Source organism: Paramormyrops kingsleyae, chromosome 11, assembly GCF_048594095.1.
Source record: "Paramormyrops kingsleyae isolate MSU_618 chromosome 11, PKINGS_0.4, whole genome shotgun sequence".
NCBI lineage: Eukaryota > Metazoa > Chordata > Actinopteri > Osteoglossiformes > Mormyridae > Paramormyrops > Paramormyrops kingsleyae.
The window spans coordinates 5,514,103-5,536,599 of record NC_132807.1 but is presented as its reverse complement, the minus strand read 5'-3'; the positions used below and the strand labels follow the sequence as shown (position 1 = coordinate 5,536,599).

The following is a 22,497-nucleotide window of genomic DNA, read 5'->3' as shown; positions in this document are numbered from 1 at the left end:
ATTACCTCAAGATGACGCACAGGAGCATCGAGGGGAGATGGGGGGTTGAGGTTGACTCGGCACTCAGCAGAACTGACAGGATAAAGCCAATGTCCATGAGGTTTGCCCTCGGGGCTGCAGCCCCGCAATAAGGAGGCAGGGCTGGGGAGCTGTGATGCATGCGGACCTGCCTGAGCAACGGGATCATCAAGAAAACTAAGAACAACAAAAGGTTGAAGAATTTAAATGTACAACTAGCACAAATTGCAGTAAAAGTGGTCTTTCTGTGACATGAAGCTTAGTGTATTTCACTTCTATGATTTATCCTTTTTTCCCCCCAGCTGCTGGATCTGCTGAAATCCATGTCGCTGTGAAGCAGAGAGATAATGTGGCATTACGAGGCAGTGCGAGGACATAGAAGATAAAGAGCAATGGTGGGTACCGCCCAGATACTCAGGACTGAGCATAACAGATTTATGTCAAGGTGTTTTAAAAGATCTGTTACACCAGTCTAAAGTACTCTGGACTCCAAGCCGACTTATTTAGGATAGAGGATTATCAGAAATGCCATCATGGAGCAATGAAGACTGTTCCATTGCATTCGAGAACAGTGCATCCCAACCCGGTCCTTGAGGAACCCCAGACGGTCCATGTTTTTGCAAAAACGACACGGACCGTCTGGGGACCCCAAGGACCAAACTGAGAAACACTGAGCTAGAAAGCTCAAAATAAGACAGAAAATTAAACACGAGAACTACACAAATAAAGCGTTCTTACCTTTCTTAGTGATTCACTGTTGCATTACAATGTGTATGTTGTTGCATGCAGTCATGACTAGCAAATGAATTATTCAGTACAGTCAATATGGTTTTGACTTTAATGTATGACATGAAAGATTTGGGATTAATAGGTTCCTCAGTCTGACACGTGTTGAATGTCGCACAATAAAAGTGAGCTGTTTCTCAGCATCTGTTTATGCATTTACAGGAGTTATACAGAGAGTGTTTCTCTCCTCCATGCTGGATGGAAACCCCTGCTTTAATCTAACAGAGGATCACGTGCCATTGCAGGGCCCTCGTAGGGTGTAGCACACTTTAAAGTCAGCCATAGGGTTCTGGCTTTGGTTCCTGAGCCTTTTTCAGGGCCCAGTAGCTTAGCGACATGGCAATGAGATTCTTCATCAAGCACGACTGGCTGGCAGGAAGATTTATGAACCCAGATACTTAAGAACACTTAGCAGCAGGAATGGTAGCCCGATGCCCTGGCTAAAATTGCCCACTCTGGCCCTATCAGATCTGGCCTCCTAATCATCCCCTATATCTAATTGGTGAATTCTCTCGTGCCCCTTTACCACCTTAGCTACTGTGTGGTGAGCGTACTGGTGCAGATTGGCTGCCATCATAATCCAGGTGGGGGCTGCACAGTGGTGCTGGCTGAAGTGGCTCCCCATTGATTCTGTAAAGCGCTTTGGGTGTCTTGAGAAGCACTATGTAAATGCAGCCTCCATTCATTCATTCAACCAGTCGGGTTGGTTCAACTGCAGTCAGGCAGCACATGCTCACAGATTTACAGCACTGGACTAAGGAGGAGGAACAGAATTTCTCTCCGGATATTTTGCATTTGCCCAAAAGAACATTAGGATGTTTATTGTTAGTGGAAAAGGAGATTAGAAACAGAGGCTACAGGAGCCGTGATGGGAGGCGGGAAAGTCCCTCTGCTGAGTTATTCTCTGAGCTGTAGGAAAACTGCAACCATATTGTTCCTACTGCCCATCATTCTAATAGATGAGGGTTGTGTCATTGGCGTATGAAGAAGATAAAGGCGAAATGAAAATGTGACAGAGTTTATTAAAGCGGGAGCCTCATACTCTAACAAACTGATCCATTAACGGGCAACAATTTCTTCCAAAAGAATCATAGGCAGGACCTCTGTTTGGAACCAGACGCTTTCATCACAACTAATGAGTTGGAGAAGAATCCCAGAAGGTCTAGCGATCAATTTCTGTCAAAGAGAACATGCGTGACAGGGCAGCAAGAGACCAGTCCAGACAGACAGCGGCCACCTGTCCCCCCCCCACCCCCGCTGCCCATAAGATGATCTCTGCCCACAGACAGCATTCAAACAAGGACCTCAAACAACTCGACCTTCATATTGAACAACAAAATTAACATCAGGCTGGAGGCAAGAAAATAAGAAGAATATCAACTGCCATTTCCCCACGGATGCCAAACTAATTAAACACCCAGTTCAATTATAGGTCTGATGTCTCTAACTCCATCACCATGCCTACATGAGGAGGCGAAGATGTAGCCCAAATCAATCCCCCAGCTAGTTTAATCACATACCGTTAAAGACAAAACTGCTGCCTGTTTAATGGCCATTTTTAACCAATTTCTTGCGATCGCACCAACCAGGATGACTCATTCATTCCTAAGTAATAATGAGCTGCTATGTTGACCAAGTGACTCACACGGGAGCCTCTGTAAGGACTCCTTAGGGCTTCAGAGCTGAAAAGTTGGATTGCAGGTGATATATTGGGAGTAGAGGACTTCCATCAGGCCTGGAGTTAAAAATGGGATGTATAACTTATGGACATTGTGGCTGTAAGAGGGCGGATCAGGGCTGAGGACCCATGAACGGGATAATGCATGGCGGATGAAGAGAGAGGAGCTCAACAGAAAATATCGTGCTGGCAGCCACAACTGGACATGTATCTGAGGCCGACGTGAGCTATCATGGGCAATGTGGTGATGCTGTGCTCAGCGATGTCGCCTCACACCAATGGGTCCAGGGTTCGAGTCTTCGCCTTGGCTCTGTGTGTGGAGTTTGCATGTTCTCACCGTGTTGTCGGGGGGGATTTCATCCAGGTATTCCAAATTTCCCCAACAGTCCAATAACATGCTATGGTGAACTGGATTTATCAAACTGGCCGTAGGTGTGAATGGTGCGTGAGTGAGACCCAGTGCTGGGTTGCGCCCTGTAGCCTCCAGAGCCCCCATGACCCTGAATTGGACAAATAAGTACCGAAAATGGATGGATGGATGTTATTATCTCCAGGATAATGATAGAAAGGGGCTCTACTGTACCAAAACACTTATTTACATTTTAATATAATATTTATACAGAGGGCTGGTAGAGGTGCTCGCCAAAAAGGCAACAGACGAGCTCGAGCAAGGAAGTCTGAATTCATTTAGAGTTAATCTGGGCTAAAGGGTGCAAGACAATATCAGTCAGCAGTGTGGATGTGTGTTTTGCCTGATAAGGCCTCCCGTACAGCAATTGAAAGGTAAGCGGCTTCCCGTTCTTGCTTCCGAATCGATAGAGAAAATCGCTAGCATTGACAGTCACGGAGAAATGTAGGGCCGCAGTCACGTCATCACAAGTGCGACATTTTAAATTCACCATCTTAGTCATTTGCAAAGGAGGAGATGAAAGAAAGACAGTACGGATCAGCCAACATTAAAAGATAACGTTTAAATGCTTGCTGTAATGAATTATTATGCTGGAAAGTCACCGGCCTTGTACTCAGGACTTGCATTAAAAGGGCATTTTTTTACTCTTTGCAACTAATACAAGCAAAAAACATGTGAATCAGTAATAAAGGCAGCAGTGCTCAGGCAATTTCTTGATCCTAGCAACCGCTAAACGATTAGCGATGTACAATAATACACTTATTCGAGCATTTATGTTTCCCATAATGCAGGTAACTTTCTCTCTCTCTCTCTCTCTCTCTCTCTCTCTCTGTCCCTCTCTCTCTCTCTCTCTCTCTCTCACACACACACACACCCTCCATGTCTTTATATCGTTATGGGGACTCTGTTCATTTCCATGGCCATAACCTTAATCCTAATCCCAAATATGACAACTCTAACCCCCACCCAATCCTAACCATAGCCATAAGAAAACAAAATAAAACAATACAAGACTTTTGGTATCTTTAGTTGTTTGATTGCAGTCACAGAATTTTTAAAATTGAGGTAAAAAGTTACAGGTTTTTATCGCATTGTGGGAAAATCTGTTCCCCACAATGTAATAATTACAAACACACACACACAAATTGTTATATTTTAAATTACATGTTGGACAAATATTTTAATAACTCTTGATAATTTCCAGTTTATACCCAATCCAGGCTGACCCAGAGCGAAGTGACAGATGAGGTGCCACAGTGACGGGTGGCAGTTAAGCCGATGAATAAAGACAAACACCCCCCAGCAACACAACAAGCACCATGGGTACGGGGGGGGGGGGCGGATTTAAAACCCCTTTATATATGGCCCTTGGTGTGGATATTTATAGCAAGCTGTTGCATAATGCTTAATTTAACATGCTTTTCCTCTGAGACCTGCCATGCAAAGATGTAAACATTTTAAAATGAAGTTTGACAGCCATCAAGGTTTGTGACACTAAAAAATGGGAGAAATCGAAAAATATATATAATAAAAATACATTGAACAATGTTAAAGAAAATTGTGGCAGGACAGAGGCAGTGGTCTGGGTATCTGTTTGCATTGAACAAAATCTAAAAGCAACAGTTTGATTTAAAATACATATCTACCAAAAATATATGAATTTGTCAAACTTACTGCATGAATAAGAAAAACTGTTGTCACACACTGAAAACCCTAGTTGCCTACCAGTACTGGTGTTAGAAAATGTATCTCTGGCAAATAAAATGATAAACATTACCATCAACCCACTAGTTTGATTTTAGAAAACACTTCATACGTGGACTTTGAATCTGAGTGGCACAAAAGCAGTGCGGCAAATGTTGTTCTGAACAGAGAGTCATTTAAATTCTGTTGATATTTTAAAGGGAATGAAAACTTTCTCTCATAATGGTTCTAAACTAAATACGTCAGCAGCTCTTATCTAGATGAGGATGAATTTTTATTCTGCGCAACAGTGGGAGTGTCAAACACATTTTTATAATAGTTAATAGTCTCGGCAGCTACATCACACACGATTTGCCACCAAAATGTATTTTATAAATATATATTCCACGGACTGACGCTCCTAGTTTACTTAATGTAAGTACCTTTAAAAAAACCATTACATCAAATCAACCTTAATCACTTGTGTCAGACTTATAAGCGATTAAAATATCTTCTTTAATGTTCTGAAATACCCGCCTCTGGGATAATTAATGTTTGCAAAAGTTGTTGAGAATACCTCAACTTCAGTGTCCGACTCCCACAAAGGGAAGACCTCCCTCCCCGATGCAACATCTCCTGCATGCAACAGCGCCACCAACCACAGACCTGATGCTCTGCACTGCACTGACCTCAACGTAACCAGATGGTGACATTAAAGGGTTTTTACTTATCAACAAAAAAGCCTTTTCAGGTATCTGAATGTCACAGAACCTGAAACCACTGATTTTCGTTACAATCCAATTAGATCCAATACAAAGGTCAGTATTGGCAATATTGGTTCCCATACTGACCTTATAAGGTGTGACACAGTCAGCTAAGTACTGACACTGAATCATAAATAGCCCTCATGTCTGTTGAGGTGTAAGAGTGTGTATTAGATAGTGTTTGTGGGTTTGAGAGTTCATATGTGCACAAAAAATTTGGGGTGTCTGTACTGGCCTAACTTAGATTATGGTACTTTATGGTATTTTATGGTAGATTATGGTAGCCTGGGGTTAGAATTCTTAGCCTAATCGAGCCTCCCAGTCCAGCTCTGAGCACACAGTCTGTCCATAACCAAAGGAGCATGCAAGCCCTCCCTGGTTTCCAGATGTTTCTGTACGGCACTGCGCAGTAGTTCCTGTTGGTGGCACGGTCTCAGAAAACAACTCCTACAACAAGAGCGGGAAATGACACACAAACGTCCTTCAGCTGATACTCAAAGTCCTGGAGTCAGGTAATTAGACTCCTCCCCCCTCCCTCCCCAGTGTTCACAAAAGCTACCTGCCTTCGTAGCATGGGGGGGGGGGGGGGGCACCTGCGGGTATTTCGTGATCATGTAAAAGTCCTGCGGCGGCTTAGTGGTGACACTTGAAATTTTTGATTGGGATCATATGCATGCAGCCCCTTAACAGCATGATGTTATTTGGACTGACGGGAGTGCAGCCCAGCTCTGACGTGACCTTCAGGCACGGTATGTGGGCTCTGGTCAGGTGAGATCTGAGTAACAGGGAAAGACCCATAGACCAAACCTGTATTCTCAGTTCAGTTTATGTGTGTGTGTGTTTGTGTGTGTGTGTGAAGTGCTGGGCCTTGTTCCTGTGTTGATGTTTCCAGAAAAAGCTGCAGATGAGGGTAAGTGGAAACAGTGAGAGCTACGCTCACGCTCTCGCTCTCGCTCAAACACACACAGACTGGGTCACAGCAGTAAAAACAACCGTACCTGACCTGCTGTCCTGGTTCGCTCCAGGACAGGGGAATGCCCTCTTCAAAGCTGACCTCCCTCAGGTCACGCCCACCAGCATCATCAGAAGCAAGACCAGCACACAGGTGCAGGTGAACATGACGTCCAGCAGGTGGTGCTAACAGGCTCACCGGGCCAGGGGCACCATACTGAACAGGATGCAAAGAAGATCCAGTATTGCCAAGACCACCGCCAGCAATGGCAGGGCAATGCCAACTGGGCCAGGGGTGCCCTGCACCAACCAGTACACCCTCACACCCTGGGCCAACAAGAATCCAAAGTAGAAGCAGCACAGCACCCCCTAGAGGGCACGCTGGACCATGCAAAGATGCTCCTTGCGCTCAATGAGGTAAATGAAGGCGGCACAGCAACAATACAGCCAGGATTAATGAGGCCAGTGTCGCTGCAGCCACCACCACTAACACTGCCAGGCCCCACACCGCCTCCCAGCTGCAACCAGGTTACTTGAATTTGGGTCCTCTGATCTAAAAGAATTCAATGGCAATGTCCGTTGTGTTTAAAAGCTCGTAAAATACGACACGGAATTCACCTGTGCTCGTTTTCATCTACCGAAATAGTGTATATTTTCATCTACCGAAAGAGCGTAATTTATTTTCTTAGAAACACCAAAACAGCTACCTTATTGGAATGCAGAACGTTCTGGAAAAGGGGGGGCATGGGGTCATTAAGTCATGTCCACTTGTCTGTTTCCTTTGTAAAAACTCAGATATAACCTTTTTAACGGATATAATCCTGCTATTGCTAATAATGTTTTATTGGTGAATGATGTTGTAGGCTATATTGTAGTATTGTAGCGCTTGGAAGACCCAGGCATCGCGGTGCGACAGAGGCAAGAGAAGACGGCTTCGGTTAAGCGAGCGCTCTTTATTACACTCCTTATTATATAGTCCTTAACACACAACACAGGGGCTATTTACAGGGCTCAGGAGCATGCCGGGAAATGCTAACAGAATCCGCTCTGCGGGGCCATCTCTCCCGTGGAGGGATTATTCGGAGTTTTTAAATAAATGGATGCATTAATAAATAAATACATTGCGAAATGTGGCAATAAATAAATTATAATGATATGAAATGTGAGCACAAATAAACCTAAATCTGTTAAAATTGTTTTTCATCTTGTTTTGTTGTTGAATTATTTATTTTCTGTTAACTTATTTATTTGTTTGTTTCTTCGTTCCTTCATTCATTCATTCATTCATTTCAATGATGCCGCACATGGCGTGAAATAAGCATTGAAATGCAAGCTGTCACTTTCACCCATTAAGATACCGAGACCTCAGTGATTGACTGAGTGCTTCCAAGAGATCCGCCTCTGGTGGTTGCAGTTTGGGGCAATCGAGCAATGAGCCGCACGTTTGGACATGAGCGCACGGAAAGTTCTCCTGAATTACTTTGCTAAGCAGCTTCACAGGATGGCGCACGTGTCCCAAGAGCTCCTGTTAGCAACTTACATATAGTTGTACCCATTCAGTAAGCAACTATGCTTGTGGGAGACGTATCCCAGGGCGTGATATGCCGCAGTCAGATATTCTCGTTTGTAGCCTGTTCCTTTGCACTTAGAGCTGCCACCATTGCAGTTTCTACCCACAGCCTTTCAGTTTGCTGTCTGAAGTCTGTTGTATTGTTCTGTTATTTCATCTATAATCATAAGTATTTTTCTTATCAGTTAGCCTATAGTAAGCTCTTCTGGGGGTTAAGTTCTGCGGACCCCATATAGGCATACGTGTACTTAGATAAGGTAATTTATAAATTACTCACAGTAAGACATTATTAACATTAAAAACGGTAATAATAAAATACACTGTACATTATTATACAGTACTGTACAACTGTGCTCTCTGGAATGATCCAGAGAGATTCTGAGATGTTAGCCAAATCCTCAAGAGAAATTAAAAATATCATGTATTAAGGAATGACGGAGCAATTAAAACCATGCTTTGCATACGTCTCAAAGGACGGACGAACAATGAAAGCAGTTTCAATTTTACCATTTTTAGTTCGTACCGCGGTGCACCGCGAAATGAAATCGCGGATGCAGGTTTATACTGTAAAACCAGTGTGCTATGCTGCATTAGACTGTCTAGTGAATGATCCACCAATCAAAAACCAGTATTCACTAGAGCCCTCCCTCAAAACTTTCATGGGTGAAAGTGACAGTCTACATTTCAAGGTTTATTATAGGCCTATGTCATGTGCGGCATCGTCGAAATAAACAAACAAATAAATAAATAAATAAATAAAGCCTGCAATAAATAATTAGATAAATAAAAACAGGAAGACATAAACAATTTTCTTAACAGATATTTTTTATGCTCATATTTCATATAATTTATTTATTACCGTTACCATTTCATAATATATTTATTTATTAATGCACACGTTTATTTAGTCCGAAGTCCGAATAATCCCTCCATACTCACCAGCGCTACAGTATTACTGAAATTTTATTAGCTAGCCGACTTTGGTCAGCTGACTGGCGTGCAATTTTCAATTGGAGAAATGCACACTTCCCTGAAAAAAAATTATGGCCATAGCTGCAATTAACTGAGAAACCAAGCACTAAAGTTCAACGTCAGCCATTGTCGCTGAACGTCATTATTAAAACAGTTTTATTCAACCTCCAGAAAACAGGAGCAGGCTGTTTCAGACTGCTGACAGATAAGAATGTGACTCCCCCACAATGATTTTATGTTTGTACAGTGTAACGTTGTTCGATATACGAGTAGGCCTATGAGTATCGTGTAGCCATACCAAAACTTTTAAACGGTATAATTTGATCATTTTGCAAATTTCGGTATGTATGAAGTTATATCACGTAGTGGATTGCCGACACTCTGCTTTGGGGAGAAACACGTGTCTCTTGTGTAGGGGAGCTACGTAGATGGAAGAACGAAATCGATGTTACCTACTGCGCACCTGTAGTTGATAAACAGGGCGGCGGCATTATTCTGGCTTTAAACCGAACCCGCAGACCATATGTAAACGCTGGTACAAGGGGAAAGACGCTTTACTCGGCGAAGCATCTGTCTGTCTCATCATGACTTATATAAGGAGTTTACAGATCGTCGGGTGTGCTTGATAAGACATTAGACGCATGTTAGTGATGTAATTTACAAGTTATTGCATTCATTGATTATTGATTATAGTCACCGTTTAGCACACATGCCAATCTCTATATTAGTAGCCCCTAGTTCGTGTCTTATTCCCTATACTAATATAATCATTTGATAAAGCCGGTAAAAAAAAAATCGATATTCTAACGCTAAAACTGATTCTTAAAATGAAACATTAAGGTCAAAAGAGTTGATATTTCAATATCACATCCTTACACTGTAAAAAATTTCACTGTAAATTTACAGCATAATACTGGCAGCAGAGTTGCCAGCCATTTTCTGTATTTTTACAGCAAACATACTGTATTTGATATTTACAGTACAATACTGCAATTACAAAATACAGAATGTTACTGTAGAAGTGTAAAATTTACAGTAATACTGTAATATATAATGCAGTACATTGCTGCTATTTTACAGAATTATGCTGTGTTGCATACTGCAAATGTCTTTTTTCAGAAGCAATATTTTTTGCATACCTCAATTGAGAAAATGAAGAAAACTTACTTCTTATTAAACATTTATTTTTTAGAATGCTGTTTAAAATAGTTTACATTTTACCATCTTTAAACTATGTTTAGATATCTTTAACATAATTTTTCTTTCACTAAGCACAATACAGCTATGTTTAGCTATCCTTCAATCTATTATTCTTTCACTTAGCATGGTATAGTGATTCAGAACTTAAACAAAATGATACAACAAAACAAAGGACAGCACCACTTTTAAGCTTGAACTGGAAAAAGAAAATTGTGTCCTTTATATGCCTTACACAAAATCCCATTCAAAGTCCATCAACTTTCGAAGCAGTGAGGAAACATGAGGATTCACAGCATTGTTCTTTTTTTGGACAACTTTGCCAGTTTTTTTGGATACCACTTTTCCCTGCTTGGCTTTGGATCCCCGTTCTGGGTTGATGTCAATGAAGCGCCTAAAGTTAAAAAAAGACAAAAGTATAATTTAAAATAAAGATAGTTTAAAATAACATTTAAAAACTTAAACAATGCACACACAATGTACTGTATCCTTCTGTAACTTGTGTATGCATTAAATTCTCTCACCTTTGCACAAACTCAAGGGTGCATGCGGCTTCTTCTTGATATTGGAGGTTAAAGTTGTAATATGAAGTAAATAGAGCTGAGAGTCTAGATGCAAAGCTGGCTTGTACTCCCTCACAGACAATCTGACTTTCAATGCCTAGCATCCACTTCTGGTTGCTTAGAGTCTGTCCTGAAAAAGAAAAAAAACAATACATGTCACTTTCAGTGTCATTTACTTGACCATATTATACAACCATTTGAGGATACTTAGCAATTAACATTATGATTATTCTAGAATAGGGTTGCAACAGTACACCCATTTAATGGTTTACCTTTGTATAAATATGCCAGTGAGAAGGCACATATCACCACCTTCAATAGAGGTTGACTTTGAGAAATATCAAAGTCAACTGCATGAAAACAGTGACACATTAAAATGTTATAAATTCACATTGGAAGAAACATTTTAACTGAGATGTCTTTTAATTCCAGTTAAGATGGAACAGACATTTGCCTTGCTCTTTAGCTTAACAACTTTAGCTTACCTAGATTTTAAAGTTTAATGAAATGTTCTAACGTCGCGTCTTCCCTCTGAAAGTAACAGCGCTTGACGACAGATAGAATTCTAGACATGCAAGATAAATTTGTGTGACGACAACACTTGTGTGAAGATAACCACCGATTTATTCGAAGAACATAACTAAAAGGTTCGGACACAACTAAATGTTAGCATAGCAACATTTTTGTTTAGCACGGCTAACAAACGATAACCGTATGCTCGTCAAAATGTCCCAAATAATAAAACTGTTTAAACTGGAAAAGAAAAGTTACCGTGTCCAAATGAAGGTAATATTTTCTTGGTCGTACTTTTTGGCGACTGCCCGCCAACTTTTTCCACCACATCAGACTCAAGTGCTTCACGGTTAACCAACGGAGTCCTGTTCCGAAATGGGAAAAAAGAATATAGAAGCACATCGGTCGAAAAGGGAGTATGTTAAACTACGTCGAATTTAATTTACCGTTACATGATGTGTTTAGACGGTCAGCTCCAGCGCGAAGAAATCGGTCGAAAAGGGAGTATGTTAAACTATGTCGAATTTAACTTACCGTTACATTAGACGTTTAAATGGTCAGCTCGAGCGCGAAGAAAAATCAATCCCAGAATGCTTTGAGTATACAGCACATTGCTGTATTTGCAATGGATCGGTTTGAAAACACAAGTGTGCTGTAGATTTACAGCCTGGCTTCTGAGTTCTGTAAAAAGTGCAGTATTTTACTGTATTATGAAAATACAGTAAAATACTGTAGCTAAATTTACAGCAATTGGTTACAGTGTAGTTTTCGCCAACGTGCTATCAACCACACCAAAAAATCTGCGCCAGTCACGCTTTTGCGGCCCTTCAGTCTCGTGTGACCGTTAATCAGTCGCCTCATCTTTCCTTTCACGATCTCGTCTCCATCGGTTGTGATGGAGGCCACAGATCAATGCTAAACGACAACTTTTCTAACTCAAATGCAGCCCAGAAAAAATTGACTTGGTTGTGTAGTTAATAAAAATGCAATATTTATCTTATATTTATCTTAAACTGAAAGAGATTAATGCAACGTAATTATGGTAGGCCTAATTCCAAATAAAAATTCTGATGAGTTCCAATAATTTTTAGGACACCTGAATTGGTTTGCTGGTTTAAGGTTTTTTTTTCTCGTGATAATGACAATCAGTGGTGACTCATACATAAATAGCCTATCCATTTAATATCTCGCAGTACTTCGCCCCATTAAACAAATCCAGCGGATCCCAAAATTTCTCCTTGCTCATCCACAGCTACTCCATGCAACTATTATATACCACCCACCGACTGTGAGAAAAAGTATCCATCTAGTTCCCAAGCCGATAATTAATTGAATCAGGTGTGCAGAGGGTTAGTTATATTTAAACATGGTTTGTGGCCTTACTCTACAGCGAACTGGGTACTAAATACATATAGCAGAAAAAGGACGTGCGTATCACTGTTTGCATTCCCTGTCGCTTTAAATCGTTCAATTAATGTGCGCTATCACATAAACACCTGCGTTGGCCTTCATTAAATGACTACAGAGATAGTAATAATGATAATAAAGACTATAAGTTATAGGTAGACTAGCAGTAAGACTCCTTCCCTTAATCTTCTGCTTCAAGGAATTCCTTGATTAACATCGAACTCATTATAGAGACTAATATCCTAGCACTTCAGAGAATTGTTCTTTTTTTTTTTTACCGCATTAAGTGTTCAGAGGTTTCTTTGCTTAACCATAAACTTGATATGGGGTAAACTGCAGAACGAGTCATGACAGGTAAAATGCATAGAAGTAGGGGGTATTATTAATAAAATGTATAAATTGGTCGTGTTTACGCAGTGATTCACCCACGCGTCGTACTTACGCAGCCTACTAAAGAAGTCAGTGGTTGAGGAGGGGCAAACGAATTGAATATGAGTGCAAAGCACTTAGAGCAGATAAAAAGCCGGTTTGTCTGTGAGGGTTGGGTGTTTCAATCGCTTCTGCGCTATAGCAGGAATGTCTCACGTCTCCTCCAGATACAGGACCATGGAAAGCCCCAAGCTTTGGACCAAAGCCGTCGTTTGCGCCGCGCTGCTGTTCGGAGTCACCAGGGCTGAAACTAAGGATTCGGATAAGGAGCTGGACTTGGACGAGAGAGCTTTAACAGATTTCTACCCCAAAGACCCAAATCTGACCACCGAAAAGCAGCTTGTAAGTTATAATCCGTTATTGTAGTAATGTCCTGGATAACATTTCTACTCAAACATACACGTTGATTGTCAGTGTTCTGGATACATGCAATATGACTGATGATTGCCTACCTGATACAAAATTAATGAAGGCTTTGTGGGTCTGCTCCTGCACACCCGAGTACTTGACCTAAGTTCCAGTAAAACGTTTCCCTGAATATCTGTGTGACATTTGGATCAGCTATGGATAAAATAATAAAAATCCTAAAAATAACCACGAAAACATGAATATTTGTTCATCCGTTTGTGTGAATCTGTTTAAGTATTTTGTTATTTTAACAGCTTGGGGCTCTTCAAGAAGTCTTGGAAAAGCTACAGACTAAACGAATTCCATCATGGGAAAAGAAATTCGGTCAAGTTCCTACGGTAAATAAAACAATACCACGCCTTAGTATGCATTTTAACGATTCTAAAGCTGTTTGTCTTTCACAGTAACATTTTCACGAAGTACTTAACTTTTTTTTTTAAAGTGTATCTAAAGGAAACGTTCAGTCAGATTGAATCGCTTCAAGTAGAACGATGTGTATTAACACTTGCCGCTTATTTGTCTGTCTTTACCTAGTGCGACGTGGGGAGGCGGTGCGCGGTGAGAAAAGGATCCAGGATCGGCAAAATGTGCGACTGTCCGCGCGGGGCATTTTGCAACTTCTTCCTGCTGAAATGTTTATAATACCGAGTCTGCTGTGAAATTTATTTGAGTTTGGGGTCGAAGGCAAAACCCACTAAATAATAATAATAACGATAACAATAATACTAAATATTGTACATATTATTTGCATATTTTATAGAATTACTAAAGTTAATATAAAAAAATCACGGCTGCTGTTACTGATTTACTTTAAATAGGCATATTCGTCGTGTGCACAGTATTGTATTTTGTATTTGAAAGTGAGCATAAAGAATATTAAAACATGTGGTCCTGTTTTCTAGAGCAGCCTATGTCATCGCTGAATTCTTATTTGAGCAGAATGATATGTGACCCTCTCACCAAACCCCCAAGTTTAAAAGCCATGGTTCTGAGCCACTTTCACGTTACACATGCTGCCAACAAAGCGTGGAAGGAACAAGGCATGAGGAGAAGCTCTAAAGAAAATGCATTGGACGGACAGAAGAAATTAGTGAAATAATTCAAACCGATTTTTAGGCACATTAATCGCAGTAAGCAGTGAAATTAAAATGAGTCGTTCAGTTTTTAGACCTATCTTATGCGACTGTTTTAAACAGAACATGTTATGTTGTTCCATTTCGCTTCAAACTATGAACCAGAAATAGATGAATGGTGAATCGACTGAAATTATCGCCGGCGTAATTTATATATCAAATGTTAGGAGCGGCTCACGTTCAGTCTGCATTGACTTATTTATTCTTGCACTATGTGCGTATGTGTATATTAGACAGACAGACAGACACACACACACACACAGTCGTGTTTTTGGGGACCGCTCATTCATTTCTATGGGAAAAATGCTTATGCTAACTAGTAACTATATGACAACCTTAACCCCTACCCAACCCTAACCATAACCATAAGTAACCAAACAAAATACAAGAGCTTTTGCATTGCAGTCACAGATTTTTATAAAATACAGTTTCCCAGGTAAAAAAACGGGTATTCATCACGTTGTGGGGACATTTGGTCCCCACAAGGTAAGGTATACCTGTACCACAGACACATACATGCACATAGACACATCATGGGCGTTGTTAGGTATTTTAGCCCCGATGCCAATCTTCCTTCAAAAAACAAGCCCCAGGTAAACCTGACTTAGCCCCGGATAATTTTCAATAAGTAAAAAAACCCCTGAGACACGCACATTTATATAGTGCAAGATTATATACATTTCGGTCTGAATTAACTTACTCTTCCACCACACACACACACACACACACACACACACATGCATATATGCACGTGCACAGACACACGTACTCACGGCCGGATCTAGAGGTGGCAGGGGTGGGCAATGCCAAATACCACCCAAATTTCCGCTCTGCCCACTCAGTTGGTCACCTTTAGCCTTATCCATCTGCATCTCCCAATCACGTTCATTTCATTCCTCCCATCAGGTATTCTTCTGCGGAGCTTTTGTAGCCGCCTGTGAAAGCTGTCAGCTTGTTTGCGGTTTGGTAATTATCTTTTAATGCTTTTTTCTCTTTAAGGAGCCTCCTCCCACTATATTACTGTTCATATTACATGTTTTGCTCTTACAGCCTTATATGCCAGTTCATGAGTTTGAGTTCCAAAATTGCCTTTAATATGCCAGTAGATAAGCTTATGTTTATGTTTGGTTAGCAGACACTTCTGTCCAAAGCACCTCACAGAAATCACATAAAAATAACAATAATAATAATTATTTGTCTTTTGAGATGACCAGGAGAGCATAATGTGGAGTACATAAGTACTGTAGTTCAAATGGAAAATATGAAAATGCCCATGTGTGTCCCCCCCCCCCCTTCTCTGCTCACAAGCTGCTACTGCACTGTAGTATGGCCTATTGTGTGAAAAAGCCTGTGCAGTCTAGATCCGGCCCAGCATATACTGTGTTTTACAAAGTCTACCTACACTGTATACCATGAAAAACTCCGTGCTTTATGAAATACTTAGTCTAAATAGAACTGTAGCCATATGAAATAAACATTTATTGCGAATACAGACATATTGAGTCTAGATTGGAAGGTGGATGTTTGAAATTTTCTTCCCAAATATTAAAAGTAATGCCTGCATTATTAATGCCAACACTGAGTTTCATCACAAGGTGCCTCACCAAGTATTTAAATTCAACTGATCATATAACTGAGCATCTTTTTATGCTTGTGGTTTACCTGCCTCCACAATGGGAGGGACCAACCCAAACCCTGTCGATCAAGCTCGCCAGCCACTGTGGGGTGTGCAGCAGGAGTAGGACAGTCACTAAAGAACCAGCCTGGTGTGACTGGAAGAAACATCCAACTCAGCTGCCCATCTGTCAGCATTCATTCTGCGTTTCTGTTTCCTTCAAAATACACAGCAGAAGTGCAAAGGCAGCCTTTCAGGATTGATGGCGGAATGAACACAGATGTGATGCTGACAGACGAAACGCAAACAGCTGTCCTGTAGGAGGCTACATTGTTCCAACGGAGGCTTCCTTCATACGCGCAAGGATTGGGGCCACTGTGGCAGCCGATGATCAAACAACAAAAATAAACAGTATTTCGCCACCTTTGACTGTGGCACACATAAACATAATTTTTCCTGGCTGTGATGTTTCGTTTTATCAAAAACATAAAGGAAACATGACCACAGTAGGAAAAGTCCAGAATGTATGAGGAAAAACAGCCACTTGGACAGCAAATGTGACCAAACACTTGGGAGAAAAATCACTGCTGGGAATTTTTCTTTATTTTCTTTTATTTGGTTCTTTCTAGTCGTTCACACAAAAATGTGACCTTCATGAAGCATATCAATTACTTAGATGCGATCACCCAACTTTCTAAGATGGAACCTTTTAACCCCAACTAAAACCAATTTCACCAAAGTGCCCTCCGTCCCCGGCACCTGTAGCATGACTCACGACCTGCGACAAATGAAGAGTCATGTTTTGTAAAAAGACAGGAAATCAGAATTCTCTCTGCCCATCTAAAAGTCAACTTTTGACTCAAATTTTTTCCATCAAAATGGGGAGAAAACATCCACTATACCGGCCTCAGCAATTATCAGTGTCTCTTCAAATAAACTTTAATAAAAAAAAAAAAAGCTATTTACCCCAAAACCAAAAATTTAATTAACGTCTGACACCTAAACTGCATAAGCTTACACTTTTCCAACAGGTTCAATCCCCTGAATTCAGATTTTAATGTTGCCAGTACTGCGGCCTCAACAGCTACTGGCTGTTAATACTCATTACATTAATCTAAGTTGCTGCTACTGCACATTCACCACTGGAATGTAAAACAGATGTGCACACATTTCCTTCTGAGTAGCAGCCAGCTCTTACACATAACCTTGTAATTCTTTAACCGTATGGGCTGCAAATGATACACTTACTAGCAATGCAATATATGCAATATATGCAGTTACAGCAGATCTTGACATCAGAAGGCTACAGGCGAGGAAGGATGTCTGCACATCTTCCAGCAACAAGTCTTTAATGCAAAGTAGACCTGAAAAACTGGAGTTGAGAAATTAACGAGGTACTTGAAAAACTTAACATAAATATCTACATTTACCACTAACAGGAACTCACCTGCCACTGCTGAGTTGGTTACAATAAAGCAAATGTGTTTTTTTTTTTCTTTTTAGTTATGTTGAACCTAAGAACTGAGAAATTAATCACCCCTAAAGCAACCCTGGACGATAATCAGAATAATCTTCACAACAGTCCTTGTGGCTCCTTCATTTGCTGAATGTACCACGGCTCCAGTCCATCATTCCATTATGTCTTCCACATGTGGGTAAGAACAAGAGAGCTTCACAAAGGCAGCCTTTGCTAGGAGAGCGTCCCTACCGGCTGCTCTGACTGGAAGGGGTAGTCCAACGCCGGGGGGAGACCCGAGTTCCGCGGCTGTTCGTCCAACAGCACCAAGTCTTCGACGTCCCGACCCCGAAACCTCCGCCGGCAGATTTTCACCGTCACCTTGCGGCCCTGGAACACCTTCAAGGCCTCCTTAGAGGCCATGGCCCTGGCGCTGCTCTCGTCACGGCCGTAGCCAGTACCCATGTAGACGGTCTGGCACCTCAGCTCGCAGACCTGGCCCTCCTTCTGCGTGCGGCTCACCGGCAAGTCGGGAATGTCCTTCAGCGGCACGAAGACGCAGCTCAGGCTGGCCTTGGACGACTCCACGCAGGCGCGCAGGATCTCAAAGTGGTCCAGGTTGGGTCCGAACCCACCGGCTGACACCAGCTTCCACGCCACGGCCTTGTAGAGGCGATTGAAGAAAGGCTGGTGCTCTGCCGGGGCCTGTGGTGGAAGGCCCGCTTTGGCTCCAGCCGCAGCTCCTGGTCGTGCACTGGCTCTCCCGCCAGCCCTGCTCTCGCTTTCATTAGCTGCTGGCTTGGGCTTCTTCGCTGAACTCTCTGCCTCGATCTCTGCCAATGGAATCACAGAGGCGATTGTAAGCCATCCTTAACACGCCCTATACAGTAAATAAACCAAGCGAAAGGACGGAGAACGAAACCTCAAAACATCAAAAACTTTAATACAAGATTCCAAAGAGCACAAATCAATGCTGAAAAAATAATAAACTACTAATATATCTACATATAACATGAAAAAATATTTGTAATTTTTATCCTCTGCCTTCTAGGTCTATCATTCTCAAAGCTGTTACTCAGCATAAGGGGTGGACAGAATTAAATTTCAAATAAACCACTATTATAATAAATACCCAAATTTAGCAAATCAAGAGGCTAAAGTTTTCCCAAACAAACTGCAAGCCTAACAGTCAAAATCAGCACTGAAAAGTATTTAGCCAAAGGCAGCCAATTTGTCTCTGCTCATGTAGTGAAATACTGTAGACAAACCACATTCTATTCATTCAGATCGGGCTGCTTCTATGCCATTCACTGCATGTTTGTAAAAAAAAACTAAATCATCTGCCAGCACGTTCCACGGTTCTTTAAAGAAATTGTTCTCATTCAGCACAAACACCAGACAGCCAGCAGGCTGCAGCGGACCCTGCCGGTACTGAGAAGCAGGAACCAACCTGCGAAGCATTTTAATGTGGATATAAGTAGCAATATCATCATTTGCAGCAATAGCCACACTTAAGCCTAGGGCTTACGTCACTTTTCCATGTGTCGTTACAGTCTGCTCGGCAATATGCAGGGACTCTTGTCTGCATACTATATTAGTCGATGACGCAGACTGTGGAGGTCAGCGCATGCATACTGCAATGATATTCCACCAGACCAGGAGAGGGTAGATGTATTGCAACAGACACAAAGAGAAGCAGTGTAGTGTAATGAGTAAACTTTTAGGAACGGCTTTAATGTTATTAGGGTTAATTACACCAAGGTATTCTGAAAACGGCCAGGACCGCCACACTCACCCACCCGCTTGGTAAATTTTGTCACTAAGATTTCAGAATGCCGGATTATCGTCGTATACTGCGGTAGAGTGTCTGGATGGTATGAAAAATCTGATCGCACCTCATCATAGGAACTATTCTTCTTCAACACTTTCTTCGTTGACCACTGCTGTGTGAAAGTCAGTGCTGCCACCTACTGGATTCACCTATTCAATTTCCTTGCACATTCACAGAAAGTGTGTATAATGTCAGACATAAAAATGTGGGCTGTGCACACACCGGCCGCCAGACACACAATGACAAAATGTACTCACCCTGCGTGCAGACCATAATGACACATGGAAAAATGAAGCATGAATAGGCATTTAAGAAATAGATCAGTTACAGATTGTTGGTTAGCAGAACAAAAAAAAAAAAAAAAAAGGTACAATTTCTCACTATTGCTCAGCTTTCAGACAACTGTGTTCCCTGGTAACACTGTAAATATCTGAGTAACTGCAACTGCACTCAGAGCTAAATTCACAGCTGTGCTATTAGTCCAGACTGCTTGTCCAGGCCAGCTGAAAGGTGATTGTGCCACTGCTCGGCCCAAACTATATATTCAGGAAACATCTAACACCATGGAATACGATATATAAATGTAACATCCATCCATCCATCCATCCACAGAACCATAAAAAATTTACCTGATTACAAAAACACAAGCTAGTGGGGAAGAGCCAGTACAGGTGATGCCTATGTACTCCAGAGCAGGGGTTCAAAATCCCTGGCCTGGGGGGGCTGGCCAAGTTCCAAAAATAAACTTGACAAGTTTTACCCCCAGCACCTGTCAGTTCTACCATTCCATGAAATGAATAAGTGATGTATGTCAATCAGCGGTCATCAAAAGGTTGGGAACCACTATCCTGGAAGACTGTTTTAAAATCCCCCCCCAGACAACATTCATAAGAAATGGACAAATCATGAATTACATATTAACCTAATGCTAATTCCTTGAGAATCAATTATTAAGCTATTACTACAGCACTGCTTATTAATATTATTTATCTGAGTTGCATTCTGTATAGTAAACATGCAGGCTCACATGGGAAGGGCCCTAACACAATGCAGACACCGCCCAGCCATACCGCACATCGCAGGTCTCTTCCCTTTCCCCATTATTTCATCCCTGGTTTTCTTGACGGGAACATCCCGGACCACAATCCCCTCAGCCATCTCCGTTATCTTCTTCATTATGGTTTGAGAATAACTGCAAATAAAATATCAGGACACACTTTTTTTCACTCCTGTTCTCTTTATAAATTATACAGTATGGCAGAGCTGGAGATAAATCCATACAAGTGCTGGAACTCTCCCAATTGCTGTTTCACACGTTTTTTAAACATCTAAATCAGTGTTTGTGTGTGTGTGCGTGCAGAAGATGTGCCTGCTTCATGTCGTGTTCTGCCTGGGATCCAGGCCCCGTTTCTGTATGTTGGTCCGTAATTATCCTTGTTCATTGGCCATCAGATTATCATAACAACTAATCCAAAGCAAGGTGAGGGTGAGATTGAAGCTTATCCCAGAGGCATAGGACACAAGGCAGGGATTACACACTGGCTGAGATGCAAGTAAATCACATATCCACACGCAGCAATTTGCATAAACCAGTTCAGTTACATCGCATATCCCAGAGAACCAGGAAGACACCCACATAAATCCCATACACACAGAAACAAGGTGGGAAATGAAGCAGCGACCTTGGAGGTGTGTTAAAGCAATAAATTATTGTAACTGACTTGCCCAAATCCAATTAAACAAATTAAATGTCTGGTGATCAGTGAAATAAACAGACGTCTTTCAAGCTGGACTAAGAATATCAACAAAAAGAGCAGATGTGACACCCATTTTGGAAGGGCTGCATCACTCACATGCACCCGAGAAATATGTGGTTAGCCCAGACCATGGAAAGTGACAGGAGTCTATCAAGACTGGGACTAGCAACACCAGGCTGGACAGTGGGGAAGGACTCCATATTTCTCAGGATAAACTCTCGTCGGGCCCGCCACTGCTTGTTGGTCTCACACTGGCTCTGGAGGGACTCTACCCAGCTGGCCAGGTGAGGGTTCTGTCCCAGAAACTCGGACACCACATCTTCGCCTTGCCTCTCCTCTGCCATCACTGTGAACACAGCACATTTCACATTACAGAAATGATTAACTTTTCAAACGTGTCTGGCTAAGTACGAAGAGCCTTGAAATTTCCCATGTACCCCCTGAAGTTTTAAAAATCTTTTAGCTGCGTGGACATTTAACTGCGTGCAAAACGCGTCTCTACAGTTATTTAAAAGCATCCCCCCAATTAGTATTTTGTAAAACGTACGGACGACATAACCGCACAGCTTTTTTTTACGTTATAATTTTCACTTGGTGCGAAATTGCACATCCAGCCGCGAATTCAAAGTTCACATGTTGCAAAGCTGCCTGGCCCATAACAAATTATGCATATGCTTTTAAAACTCCGTCCCCTACCGGCCGCGAATAAAACATATATTTTAGAGTCATTTAGAGTTCGAGGTCGACGTGCTAATCGGTTTCTTCTAATTATTTCGATGCTAAATAATGAAGCATGTTTGATACTGACTGGCATTTAGGCCCGCGCCACGCTTCAACCCTCTTGGGGATCGCCAAATAAAAAATATATTTCTAGTAAACATGTAATGTATAACGTTAAATTAAATAAAACAATAAGGAAGCAAGTTAGCTAGTTAGCCGCAAACTTCGCTCACCAACGACCAGTCCGAAACGCCTTAGCTTAGCCCACAGCCCAAAAGGCTGACCTACGAATTTCAAGTTGACATTTCCTTTTAGCGGTGCAGCGAGGAGTCCAGCTCACGGAAGCAGATTCATTTGGCTAGCACTAGGACTAGGGCAGCTAGCCGGCATAAACAAAACTAGCAGGGCAACCGTAACTAGCAGCGAGCAAACATCCAGCAACACACCTTGCGTGTTATTCTATATACGTACTTGACCGTACTCGCGTTCGCGTGTACCCGTTTACGTCATCTTCCATTGCCAAACACTAGTTCCAATACTCAAGAACAGAAGTACAGAGAACGGTAAAAAAAAATAAAAAATAAAAAATCCCCGGATGTTGGCCTTGCTCCGCCCCAAATATCAAGGATACATCGGT

At 41.7% G+C, this 22,497-nt stretch overlaps 2 protein-coding genes and 1 long non-coding RNA gene across 9 annotated transcripts; 1 reads left to right on the top strand and 2 right to left on the bottom strand.

The window, feature by feature from the left end:
* Nucleotides 1-9,998: 9,998 nt before the first annotated feature.
* Nucleotides 9,999-11,855, bottom strand: LOC140593429 (uncharacterized). 3 transcript variants are annotated; one of them, XR_011993752.1, is made up of 5 exons: nucleotides 11,551-11,845; nucleotides 11,363-11,469; nucleotides 11,077-11,156; nucleotides 10,553-10,721; nucleotides 9,999-10,422 (listed from the first exon to the last, which is right to left on the bottom strand). It is a non-coding gene; the product is annotated as an uncharacterized lncRNA (long non-coding RNA). The 3 variants fall into 3 exon arrangements; XR_011993751.1 differs by having other exon boundaries at nucleotides 10,553-11,156; nucleotides 11,551-11,855; XR_011993753.1 differs by lacking the exon at nucleotides 11,077-11,156 and having other exon boundaries at nucleotides 11,551-11,831.
* Nucleotides 11,410-14,251, top strand: LOC111845073 (cocaine- and amphetamine-regulated transcript protein-like). The gene is made up of 4 exons (XM_072717894.1): nucleotides 11,410-11,520; nucleotides 13,108-13,282; nucleotides 13,603-13,686; nucleotides 13,883-14,251. The coding sequence occupies exons 1-4, from the start codon at nucleotides 11,480-11,482 to the stop codon at nucleotides 13,988-13,990; spliced, it is 408 nt and encodes a 135-aa protein (XP_072573995.1). The 5' UTR covers nucleotides 11,410-11,479; the 3' UTR covers nucleotides 13,991-14,251.
* Nucleotides 14,252-16,677: 2,426 nt separating this feature from the next.
* On the bottom strand, nucleotides 16,678-22,488 carry cdkn2aip (CDKN2A interacting protein). 5 transcript variants are annotated; one of them, XM_023813983.2, is made up of 4 exons: nucleotides 22,332-22,488; nucleotides 21,237-21,486; nucleotides 20,454-20,575; nucleotides 16,678-18,385 (listed from the first exon to the last, which is right to left on the bottom strand). In XM_023813983.2, the coding sequence occupies exons 1-4, from the start codon at nucleotides 22,375-22,377 to the stop codon at nucleotides 17,787-17,789; spliced, it is 1,017 nt and encodes a 338-aa protein (XP_023669751.1). In that variant the 5' UTR covers nucleotides 22,378-22,488; the 3' UTR covers nucleotides 16,678-17,786. The 5 variants fall into 5 exon arrangements, with proteins under 5 accessions (XP_023669751.1, XP_023669756.1, XP_023669753.1 ...); XM_023813988.2 differs by having other exon boundaries at nucleotides 22,307-22,433; XM_023813985.2 differs by lacking the exon at nucleotides 22,332-22,488 and adding an exon at nucleotides 22,094-22,325.
* Between the last annotated feature and the right edge of the window lie 9 nt (nucleotides 22,489-22,497).